Genomic DNA, 12,217 nt, shown 5'->3' with positions numbered 1-12,217 from the left:
CAAGAAAAATGACGTAAAGTGTCCAAAATCTGCAAAAAATTCAGCTGCAAATTGGGTATTTTCAGAAAGTCCCGCCCCCAGTTTGTGACGTCACTCTGAGAATATGCTTTCTTGTTATGCATCCAGTTATGAATATGATTCAAGTAGTTCTGAAGAGGAAAGTATACATGTTTGCAATCGATTAAAGAATTTATTCCATGCCATTTTGAGGCAACATTGGGGCAACAGTGGATCACCAGAAAAGAGGCACAAAATGGCGACCTCCAGTGGCCACCTCCGCTTCCACAGGCTGATAAATTCCTTATATGGAGCTTGGACTCCCTCTTCTGGCGGCTTTTCGGTGCAACACGGTTCTCAGATCAAACATGTACAGCAAAATACATTGACGTGATGGAAGGACTGCTACAATGTGTCTTTTTTCGGTCAGGGGGCGGTACTTTCGTGACGTCACGTACGGACTCGTCACCAACTCAAAAACAAGACTTCCTGAATATTCAGAGCAAGTCTTAAAACGTAAAATATAGCTATATGCGGTCGAATCTTATTAAAATACGCTCAGTAGAAGTCATTTGAAGCCATTTTACAAATTATGGACACAACTTGTCCGGAGACGTCGGTTGTCCTTTAATACTGGATATGCATTTTTTTATATCTTGAATGTGTAAAAAATATCGACATCTGTATGTATTTATCCATCGACAGTTATAACCGCATTAACTCATTCAAATGCATTCACAAATGTATTCAGGAATTGAACATTAGATGTAGAGCCACATTCCCGAATTTGTTTTGCTTGGGTGCAGATAAAGCGCTGGCCATGGCCTCTGGCAATGTTTTCCCTTCCACAAGGGGCAGCAGTTCCCTTTTTCCATGTTAGCGCTTTGTTCCAGCTTCAGCTGTTGTTAAAGCGCTACATATATACCCACAGAAAAACCTATCCTGTGACTGTAAAGTGACCTTGAGAGTTTTGAAAGGTGCTTATAAATGAAATTTATTATTATTATTATTATTATTATTATTATTATTATTATTATTATTATTATTATATAAACCAATATGTATGTATTGTATTGTATTTTGAACAACCACCTTCATTTCAAGCTCATATAACTCCAGACCCATAATTTAACTAACTCTTTTTTTTCTGATGAAATAAGACAGTTTTAGGTTTCTTGTGCTGCATTGAATGTTTACGTAGTCCTAAAACTCAATTTTATGTGGGTCCTGGAATTTGAGTGACAATGACAAAAACCCTGGCACTGGAGTGGACACATTTTTGCACGTCTGGCAGCGAACGAGTTAATAGATAACATCATTTTTATCAGCACCACAATGCGAAATTATGCACAAGTGGGAGATCAGCTGACTCAAACTATGACCTTAATGTTTTGTATTATATTCAAGAGTGAGTAGTTACGCCACCCACATATTTTTGAATTAAAGGCTTATTCGATAAAGTGCCCCGGAGGTTAAACAAAATCAATTCCTGCTGTTTGGCAGCTTGGAGTGCAACAGGAAATATAATGCGATGTAGTAACAAGAAATGTAAGGGTAACTGACTGAAGTGCCCACATATGGCAAAGCAGGGCAAGGCACTCCATTGAGGTCGAAGGCTGTGTTTGATTGCCACTTCTGACAATGTGTTTTAGCATGATGACCTCAAGAGTCACTGAATAGAAATAATTCTGAGCAAATAAGGTTAAACCCACTGTATCAGCAGTTCTGTTTTTTTATTTTGCGGGTGATGCAGATTCCAATATTTCTGAGAGTAGCAAATTGATTACCAGTAATTCATTGACTGACAGACGTGTGCTATAATGTGTCCACTCCTGTGCCAGGGTTTTTGTCACTGTCACTCAAATTTCAGGACCCGCAGAATATAAAGTTTTAGGACTACACAAACAACAATGCAGCATAAGAAACCTGAAACTCTCTTCTTTCATCAGAAAAAAAATAGTTATTTCCTGAATTATATGGGTTTTGAGTTATATAATCTTGAAATGATGGCGGGTGTCCAAAATACAATGCAATACATACATATTCGTTTATATAGCGCTTTAACAACAGCTGAAGCTGGAACAAAGCCCTACCAGGAAAAAAAGGGAAATGCTGCCCCCTTCTGGAAGAGAGAAAACATGGCCAGAGGTCTGGCCAGCACTTTATCGGCCACAAGCAAGAAAAAAACAAAACCCGAACTAATTTGGGAATGGCACTCTTCGTCATATTTTCAATTCCCGAATACATTTGTGAATGGCAGTGAATGAGTTAATCATCAAAATCGACAACGTTTATAATGAAAAAAAGTTGCCATAGACATAGGAGACCTGAAGTTTGAAAGGAAATGTCTTGTGAAATTTGTTCTTAAAAAAGACAATTGCGACACTCAATGTATGGGGTCTCATTTTCTGAAGGTTGTGTGCGTGTGTGTTTGTGTTTGCATTCGGTTTTCTTCACGTCATTATGATGAAACACAACCCCATATGAATCCCCTCAGGTGTGAGTGAATCATTCTCCAAACGGCCATTAAGGACTCAGCAAGATTACTCTCAATGCCACGCAGCTGGTGTCTTTTTCTTCACTGTAAACACACAGACGCACACGCACACACACACACACACACACACACACACACACACACACACACACACACACACACACACACACACACACACACACACACACACACACACACACACACACCACTTATATACTTAATACTATACTGTACTATAGATGCTGGGTAATTGTCTCGCTGAGCTGTTTGGCATCTCATACCCGTACGTTATAATGGTGTGCTATAGGAGCGTAAAGAATAGAAAGCCTTTATCTCATGGTATGGGCGGTTACAATGAAATAGCAATGATGGCCCAATGGCGTAAAGTACTTCAGAACAAATTAGCTCAATCATGCCAACCCGTCAGTTGATTTGTGTTCCTGGCGGTGGAAGACTAGAATCCATCTACAGAACAGCGGAGACTCCAAATTTGAACGCATTGAAATGACTTCACGTTACACAATTATTTGCCTTTACTGTAAGTTTTCCAGTCAAAAATGTAAAAGAGGTGATTTGATTGTTTGACATGTAGCAAGTCACGGCGTGGTGTGTGCTGGCCCAATATCATGTAGGAATCATTAGTTTCTTTGTTTGTTTCAAATGAATATCATGTAGGAATCATTAGTTTCTTTGTTTGTTTCAAATGAATATCATGTAGGAATCATTAGTTTCTTTGTTTGTTTCAAATGAACATGTATGATGCGTCTGTCGAGTGAGTCAAAGTCATAGCGCGACGCACTAACTACTCAGCCTGAAAATAAGAAAATCCAACAAAGCACAACCGGACATCTCAGAAAAGAAGACCCCCAAAATTAACAAACTTAAACACGCGCATGAGAAGAAGTTATTCTCGCGGCTCTAACAGCACTGCGGTTGGTACTCTCGGGGAAATTAATTACCATGCTGCGTGAGTACACGCACATGCTGAGGTGGGCCTAATTAGCCATCTGATAGAATGAACTTTAAAAAAATACTGTCATTAAGATCACACATTTGGGCACTGGTACATTAATATCGAAAGCCAATGTCCATCCAATTTGTTTGTCTGTGTAAGCTCTCAGTCGTACAGCAAACTGACAAAGTTTCTTGGATAAGAAGTCCGACACCTTCAAAGAAGTACAGATGACGGCTGACGAAACCTTTTCATCGATCCCATTTGTTATTCTTTTGTTGTCTTTCAGCGCCCTTCTGCAATTTGTTTCATTTGCTCAGATCGCTTCTAATTTTGTTTTAAATTTTGCAATCAGAACTCGCTTTAGAGATTGGACAATGGAAAGAAAACCACGAGGCTGGGTGACAATGGTGTTCTTTATAATTCAATGTTGGTAATGAAAGCCATATAATGTTATTCATGAGTTTTCGTGCCGTGCCAGCGTTTCAACCTTTAGACGTGCCATGCGCAGAGACGTCAACTTCATAAGGGATCCAAAGAACTCGGCTTGATGGGGAGCAAAAAGGATGTTGCAGTGAGAGGAGGGGGGGGGGGGGTTCAAAGACAGAAGAGAATGTTGAGAGGAAGCATAATGAAGGGAAATGGCTGAAGAAGCTGAAGATGTTAGCCGTTGGAAATGATAACGGACTGTATGTGGAAATATAAATTGAAAGTTTAACGCTCATCGGGGAGTTGAAGTCTCACAGAGTTAATAGTCTTTTATATTTGTCTTCTGGTCCGCCTTTTATTTCTCCACATTTTCCACTCATTTGGTTGCTACTTAGTTTTTGTGCTTTCCGCAGTGCTGTTAGAGCCGTGAGCTTTCAATGATGCGAGGAGGTGTCGTGAAAGGCAGTGTTTTAGTGAGCAATTCTTTGAAAAACATTGTTCATTGCTTCTCCTAGTTGAAGTCTAGCTAAACACAAAACGAAGGGAATCAAACATTGACTTTACTTTGTCTGTACAAAAGTCCGCTCGCTTAAAGGACAACCGACGCCTCCGGACAAGTTGTGTCCATAATTTGTAAAATCACTTCAAATGACTTCTACTGAGCATATTTTACAAAGATTCCACGGCATATAGCGAGCGATATTTTACGTTTTAAGACTCGCACTGACTATTCAGGAACTCTTGTATTCGAGTTGATGACGATGCCTGACGTCACGTCTGGAACGTCCCTGACCGAGAAAACGACACACAACGCATTTTGGGTACTTTATTTGGTCTGAAAACGTCGTGTTGATCCGTGTTGATGGCGAAATTAGAAGGAAAAAACATAAATAATGCAATGGTGAATCGTGTGTTGCACCAAGACGACTAAGTAATACTAGTTGACACACAGTCCCAGCAGACAAATCAGCCCATTTCAAACGGAGCTTGGGCGCCATCTTGTGCATTTTCTGGACACTACATTGGAGTCCAGACACCTCAAAATGAGACGGAAGGACTTCTTTAATCGATTGCAAACATTTATGCTTTCCTCTTCAGAACTATTTGAATCATATTCATAACTGGATGAGTAACAAGAAAGCATCTTCTCCGAATCTGAAGCCATTGTTTTAATTCTCGAGCAAGGAAAGACGTCCTGGCGTGATGTCACGAACAAGGGGGCGGGACCTTCTGAAACTCGGCATCTCCGAGGTCATTTTGAAATAGTTTTGGGACACTTTAAGTCATTTTTATTGGTGTTTTGCATTTGACCAAAAATATCAACCTGCGTGTTTTGGGTATTTGGGTGTTTTGGCGATAAAACGTTTTTCTTGTGTCAGTTAGGAAACAAAAAAAAGGTGTCGGTTGTCCACACAGGCCAAAATTCTAAAGCCCTGCTAATGATTGACCTCTTATTCACATGACTGTATTGTTACTTTGTTGATGTTTTATGTGAGTTTGGTCGTAGAATAGGATTTCTACTAATTTCCTGATTGTTTTGAGTCACATCCCAGAATGAATTAAACTTGTAAGTCTATGTGCCACTGTACAACCATTTTTATGTGAGTTAGCGACTGCGGTGCATGTCAGCCTTGAAGCTGTCTCCATAACAACAGCCGCCGCTATGCAATTGTGAGTCACTCTGCATCTAAACATTAGCACCATAATGGAACATATGGTGGAATCTGGAAAATTTAATAAGAGCTGTTTCATAATTCGGCCTCCTTCAGTTAGCTAGATAAGGTTAGCCAAAACATTATCTTCTCCTTCACCAACTTCACTTTGGAGGTGGACCTAAACAATCCTAAGTCATGTATATATATTTACTTCTTCACTGCGCACAATATTCATTCTTAACTCATTCACTGCTATTCACAAATGTATTCGGGTTTTAATTTAAAACGGATTCTTTTCTTACAGACAGTTTATTGTAGGTGTTCAAATACCTGACATGTTTCTCTCTGACGAAGGCGGAAGTATACGCCGAAACATGTCAGGTATTTGAACACCAACAATACGCTGTCTGTAAGAAAAAAAAATCACTTTTAAATTAGATATCAAGTAGACAGGATGTATTTAATACAACTAGTATTCGGGTTTTGTTTTTTTCATCCATGGGTGCTGATTAAGCGCTGGCGTCCGGCAATGGCCTCTGGCATTGGTTTTCTTTCTTTTCCACAAGGGGACAGCATTTCCTCTTTTTCCATCTTCACACTTTGTTCCAGCTTCAGCTGCTCAAGCGCAAAATAAACCAATATGTACTACGTGTTGCATTGTATTTTGGACAGGTGTCCTCATTTAAAGCTCATATAACTCCAGAGCCATATAATTTATGAATTAACTCTTTTTTTCTGATCAAAGAAGAGAGTCTAAGGTTTCTAACGCTGCATTGAATGCTTATGTACACCTAAAACCCAATATTCTGTGGGTGCTGCAATTTGAGTGAAAATGACAAATGGACACATTTTTGCACATCGTCTGGCAGTGAATGAGTTAATTGTAAGCCGTTAGTGGCTTTGTGTTCAACAATCATAAAATGTTGATGAGTTGGGGTGCCTCTTCAGTTTTCAAGCAGTCACTTACAAAAGTTTTTATGTGTAGCAAAAAAAATAGCTCATTCACTGCCAGACATAACATTCAATGCAGCGTTAGAAACTTTAGACTCTCTTCCTTCATCAGAAAAAAAACGATCTTATTTGGTTCTAGAGTTATCTGCAGTGAAAGTGGAGGCAAGTGTTGCCCCCTCATGGGAGGGCAAAACATTGCCAGATGTCTGATCGGAGCTTCATCTGTACCCCCCGTCCCCTCCCGCAAGAAAAACCAAAACCCGAACAAATTCAAGAATGGCCCTTCACATCATGCTTTTCAATTCCCGAATATATTCAGTAATGGCTTTCCCCTAAATGTTTTAGTGTTTATATAGTTTAATAATAAACAAGAAGCTATAAACAGCTCATCTATGCTGGTGAAGGCAATAGACGTACTGATATAGACGTATTGTAAACACAAAATGATGGCGTTTGTTGCTAGGTAACACGCACCTTTATCTCCAGTTAATCATGTTTAACATGGGAAAGTAATTCATTTGCCCCTCATTAAATGTCTTTTTAGTGACATCTCCGAAGCGTTTGCTCTCTCCGGGATGTCACTTCCTGGCAGCGCAACATGACCGTCAATATGGTCAAACCATTCTCTGCGGAGAGGTTGCTTTTGTGTTGCATATTGTTTGATTTATTACATTTCGTATGTGTTTTGTTTCCTGTATTGTCTATTGCGTTAGTATAAGAATTTTCCCAAATAAGGTTGTCTTCCTGTTTGAATTAAAGTTAGTGGGACTTCCTGCCACCCCCCCCCCCCCCCCCCGGCCAGTGATGTGACCAGACGTTAATGTGTAACTTAAGCGAGACCTTCTGCTGAAGTAGTGCAGAGCGCAGACGAGTTTGGGTCCAGCTCGGCTCTCTATCTGTTGTTATTGTTGCCTCGTGTCTCACGCTGCCGCCCCGGGTTTCTTAAACCGTGGGTGGCTTCTCAATTTCTGGTCTTTCTCAACATGACAAGAATAGTCGTACCTTCGGCCCAGTAAAGGCCTATAAAAGTGGAGATTGCAAAAGGGGGGACAGAAGGAGATGGATGGTGATAAATCACACGCTAAGGGGGCAGAAAATGGTACTGTTTTGGTTACTTTTCGTAGACTCTGGGAGGCCAACTGCAGCATTCAATTGGAGTCCCACACTTGCAGGAAAGACGAAAATTGTGTGGCTCATACAAGAATGAAGATGGTTTTCAAACTGTTATTAGCCCATATGCTTCATGGTGTGTTTAAGTGTATTTGTTTAAAAACATGTAAATGCCCATATATGGCAAAAAACACTAATTTCAGACAGCATATGAACTGTAGGTAACTACAAGGTGTTCCAGTACAACAATGCTCAAATCTTTTAAAACATAAGTTTAATTTAAATGGAGAGTTTACGGTTTTGAAAATGCTAGCATGTTCTGAATGTAGCCTGCTAGCTAGCTTTTGTATTTTGTTGCCATTCAGAAGTTGATATTACACTATAGGTTCAGCGGAATTCGTGAAACCAAGGCTGTGGAGGCAGTTGGAAAACTGTGGTTTTGGGTAACTTTGAAACCGTTTTTAAAATTATTTTTTTACTGAATATTTTCAGGTTTAAAGGACACTTGATTAGAGATTCCGATGGTTGTAGGCATATATCTGTTGGTACGTACTGTAGCTACAGACTTCACACACTTATACGAGTCAACATTATTCCCGAGAGTCTGTCTGACTCAGACTTCGTGTGTGTCCATGTGTGTGTGTGTGTGTGTGTGTGTGTGTGTGTGTGTGTGTGTGTGTGTGTGTGTGTGTGTGTGTGTGTGTGTGTTTTGAAATGATTATTTCCCCGATGTCTTTACTGAGCTGAAGGGAGTGGATAAATACTGCGGTGCTCTGGATTGTTATCAGACTAACAAGCATCCTGGAAAAATTGGTAATACACCTTGGAGGCAGGCATATGAAAATATAAGCATCAGTTTAACAAAAGAAATGATAACGGAATGTTTACCTCTTGGGTTGTTTTTAAGACTCAAAGCTGGAAAATGATTTGGTACAGTTTTTCTTGACTTAGTCCAGTTATGTATGTGTGTGTGTGTGTGTGTGTGTGTGTGCGTGTGTGTTTGTGTGCGTGCGTGTCGGTGGGTGTGTGTGTGTGTGTGTGTGTGTGTGTGCGTGTGCGTGTGTGTGTGCATGTGTGTGTGTGTGCGTGCGTTCGGTGGGTAGGTAGGGAGGTAGGTTGATTGGTAGGTATTAATTTATTTACCCATGTATGTAGTTATGTATTTATTTATTGGTACAATTATTTATCTTACTTATATTTATTTATTTGTATTTATGTACCTATTTATTCATGTATTTATTTATCTACGTATGTATGTATGTATGTATTTATTTATTTATACACGTTTTATTTATTTATTTTGATTATTATTTTATTTTTATTTTTTTTATTTGTATTTTCTATTTTGTTATGTGTTTATTTGTTTGTTTATGTTTAACCAGCAAAAAACATTTTGGCCCATGACAAAATGAGATTAAGACCTGCGTTGTATAGAATATGCACAAAACCAAGGGAGGTGCATCATCTTTTATTTCAAATTGCTAGCAGTTTTTTTCCTCCTCTCTTTTTGTGTTTGTTTCCGGAGTTGTATTCTGCTTAATGGAATCTCAGTTGACAAGTCTGTCTGTTTCTTGTCCCAAGGCATGAGACCTTGTTGCGGTGCTCCCAGTGCAAAATGGCTCGTTACTGCAACCTCATCTGCCAGGTATAACACTTGAGTGCGGCGCAGCACCGCGGTTTTTTTTTTTTTTTTTTGAGTGTTGCATGTTTGGTTGTTTGAAATTATTCTACCATCCAGAAACAAGCATGGACTGACCATAAAAGGGAATGCAAATGTCTGCAAAGCATTCTTCCGAGAATTCCGACCGACTCCGTCCGACTGGCTGCAAGAATCATTTTTGCCTTGGTAAGCACGCTTTGGGAATCTTTGTTTTATTTTGACCTTAGAATTGAACTTGTGAAATTGTTTGTCACTAAAGTTTGTGAGGGAGATACTATAGCCTGGAACAAAATGTAGATTCTGATGACCACATACCAGACATTTAAAGGTTTCGGTCACCTTCAGTCATAATGCACTTTTACTCATATGGTAAGTTTAACATTAGGAAAAACAAAGTGGTCATTTGTGTGGAATTGTGTAAGGCCATTTTCATCCAGGCAATAAAATAATTCATCTCCAGTTTCGGGTAAATTTATTGCAGACCAGGTAAATATAGATTGAGGCAATTTCCCTAAAATGACCGGTCATATTTAGTTTTAACAGACATCCCTTAACAGATGGATAACTCTCAGTCAGAGCTCATATTTCCATTTAGTTGACTGTTCATTTTCTCCTGTGTTGGAATCTTTATTGCAGTCATGTTAGCACTCCAGCGGAAGAGACCAACCGGGTTAAGTGAAAATGGGAATATTTTCATGCCGCCAAAATAAAGCTGTTTTCCATCAATTTTTTAGATGAATCCAGCAAAGAGTGCAGATGAGGAGCTCTACTCTTTGAACGAACATGAATCACGTATGTGTTCTCCAACGTACTTTTGTGGATATGTAACCGTTGGAAACACCCTAAAATAACTGTTGTGTGTACACAGACCTGAGCTCTATGCCTGAGCACAAGAAAGAAGGCCTATGTCAGCTGGCATCAATGCTGCAGATCTACCTACAACAGGAAGTGCCTGAACTAGCCCTGGAAATGACATCAGCTCTGCCACATTCCTGCGGACAGCCCCTCGACCTGATTGCAAAGGTAAGGTAATGACACACTAATGTAGTGAGTCTTTTGCTTGACAAACAAAGCAGCTCCCTTGTAAAAGCCCTCAACAAGCCCAAAAGATATGCGCCTCAGCCCACACAAAGAACAGCAGAGCGTAACAAGCAACTGTTTTATTGTGTTTTAGTGTCCCCTGCCGCACTTGGCTTGCACCCCAACACATGTCCAAAAAGCCTCCTTGATCTGTGATTGGATCCCTTTGAGTGTTTGTGTCTGTGTTTTCCCATCACAACCCAGGTGTGGTCTTTCCTCGCTGTAATTCAAACCGCATTACGTGTACGGGAACAAGGATGTGTTTGTCTGGCTTGCATCTCCACTCTGTCATGGTTGAACATGCGCCACTTCCAAGATTTTACGACTGCGGGCTATTTTAATCAACACAAGGATTCGTTTTTACTTGCCCAGATACAATGTTCGTGTTTGCCGTTTATAGGAAAGTGGTGAAATGAGCAACAGGCTGGCACCTGGAACAATATCAAATAAAAATGTAGCTTTTAATACCGACATATGCTATTAACAAAGCGTTAATGTGGGAACTAAAGCTTATAGAGCTGTTGTTGGATGGCCTATTTTCAGCATGTCGTCTCAACCTTCACATTGCGCAGATTTGTTCCTTCGTCCGCCCGTAGTGATTGAATATCATGGAGCTTGACGGTGAACATGCGCGTTCGCATAATATCTTTGGTGAGATATGGAGTTGTGTGTGCGCGTGTGTGTGTTTTGGGAGGCAAACTCGGTTGTGAATGTGCGGGAAAATCCGCTGATTATTGCGTTTCAAGATTCCGATGGGAACGATGCCGTGTTTGGCAGAGAGGGAGGTGAAGAGTGAGCAACGCTGTTTAGATTAAAGTGAGAGAAGGGGGGGAGTGAAAAATGTGCGAGTATATCACAAGAAGTCGGCGAGCGATTTTAAAGAGCAGGAAACCGTGTGTCAAAAGTGGAAATGTAAAAGGGGTCTAATATCTTGCTGAGGGCGGCCATTTTTTAAAAGGGTTCTCACAGAAAATGAAAGCATGTTATTTCTTCACAAATGAAAATTTGAAAGATGATGGGGGTTTCATTTTTGCTCAACACGTATACCCTGATTTACTAAAGATCCCAAACAGCGACCACTAACTTAGTCACTCGCTCTTTGAAAAAGAATGTAAAAAGGGCTGTCAAGATAACCAGTGGCAATGAGACATGAGTTAATGGTCGAAATCTTCCCAGCAAACTAGATCAGCCCAAAAATTCCCTTTTTTCCCCCTCCCTCCTTTTGGTGAGTTCAAGATAAGCAGCATGTTCTCCTGGAATTAGTAATTTGTATCGAGATACATTATACCCAAAAATGAATTACCAGTGTCTGAAACTCATGACAAAAAGTTACCGGACACCAGGGCGACTGAAAAGTTGCCTGCCCGGCCATAAAGTTGCCTGCCTGATTTTTCACAACTTGAAACACAATAAGATGACTAATCACAAAAAAAAAACATTGTCGCAAAGTATGACAATCAGGATATATAACAGAACAACACTTTAAAATTAAGTAATTGAGGTACCTCCCACAAATGCTCCCCTGCTTAATTTGTCGTAAACATCCTTTGCTGGTGATTTTGCTCCAGTAGTCGTTTGTCCATACACTTCTCGGCAGGTTGCACAGTGCAATATTTGCATTGCGTCGTCTGCTGCAAGCTACGTAAACTCCTCTTTCCACGATGCGCTCAATGTACGTTTACGTTTTGTAGCGTCATAAGTTTTGTTAGCTTGTTTTGAGTCTCTCTTCTGGGGCTGAGGTTTTGGCTTCATTCCTAACCACTTATCCATTTGTCTGGTGTTCTCTGTGTGTCTACTTTTGAAAATGATATGCAAATGTACGACTTGATAACACTTGGGAAAGTCCGGGCACGCAGTTATTCGATGCAGGCTTCTGATTGGTTGCC

At 40.2% G+C, this 12,217-nt stretch overlaps 1 protein-coding gene across 2 annotated transcripts in view; it reads left to right on the top strand.

Annotated features, from left to right (window-relative positions):
• The window catches only part of smyd3 (SET and MYND domain containing 3), a 66,972-nt gene that overhangs the window by 6,689 nt on the left and 48,066 nt on the right, over positions 1-12,217 (top strand). The window contains exons 1-5 of one of the 2 annotated variants that reach the window (XM_088992806.1): positions 8,386-8,521; positions 9,173-9,236; positions 9,330-9,437; positions 9,986-10,043; positions 10,120-10,274. In XM_088992806.1, coding sequence (XP_088848932.1) covers positions 8,472-8,521; positions 9,173-9,236; positions 9,330-9,437; positions 9,986-10,043; positions 10,120-10,274 — 435 coding nt within the window. In that variant the 5' untranslated portion in view covers positions 8,386-8,471. Of the gene's footprint in view, positions 1-8,385; positions 8,522-9,172; positions 9,237-9,329; positions 9,438-9,985; positions 10,044-10,119; positions 10,275-12,217 lie in introns of those variants that run through there. The other variant, XM_088992805.1, reaches the window with a different exon arrangement.

This window comes from Hippocampus bargibanti, linkage group LG03, assembly GCF_051943395.1.
Source record: "Hippocampus bargibanti isolate YZ-2025 linkage group LG03, ASM5194339v1, whole genome shotgun sequence".
NCBI classification, from domain to species: Eukaryota; Metazoa; Chordata; class Actinopteri; order Syngnathiformes; family Syngnathidae; genus Hippocampus; species Hippocampus bargibanti.
The sequence above is the reverse complement of the archived record's forward strand: the minus strand, read 5'-3'. Positions and strand labels throughout refer to the sequence as shown.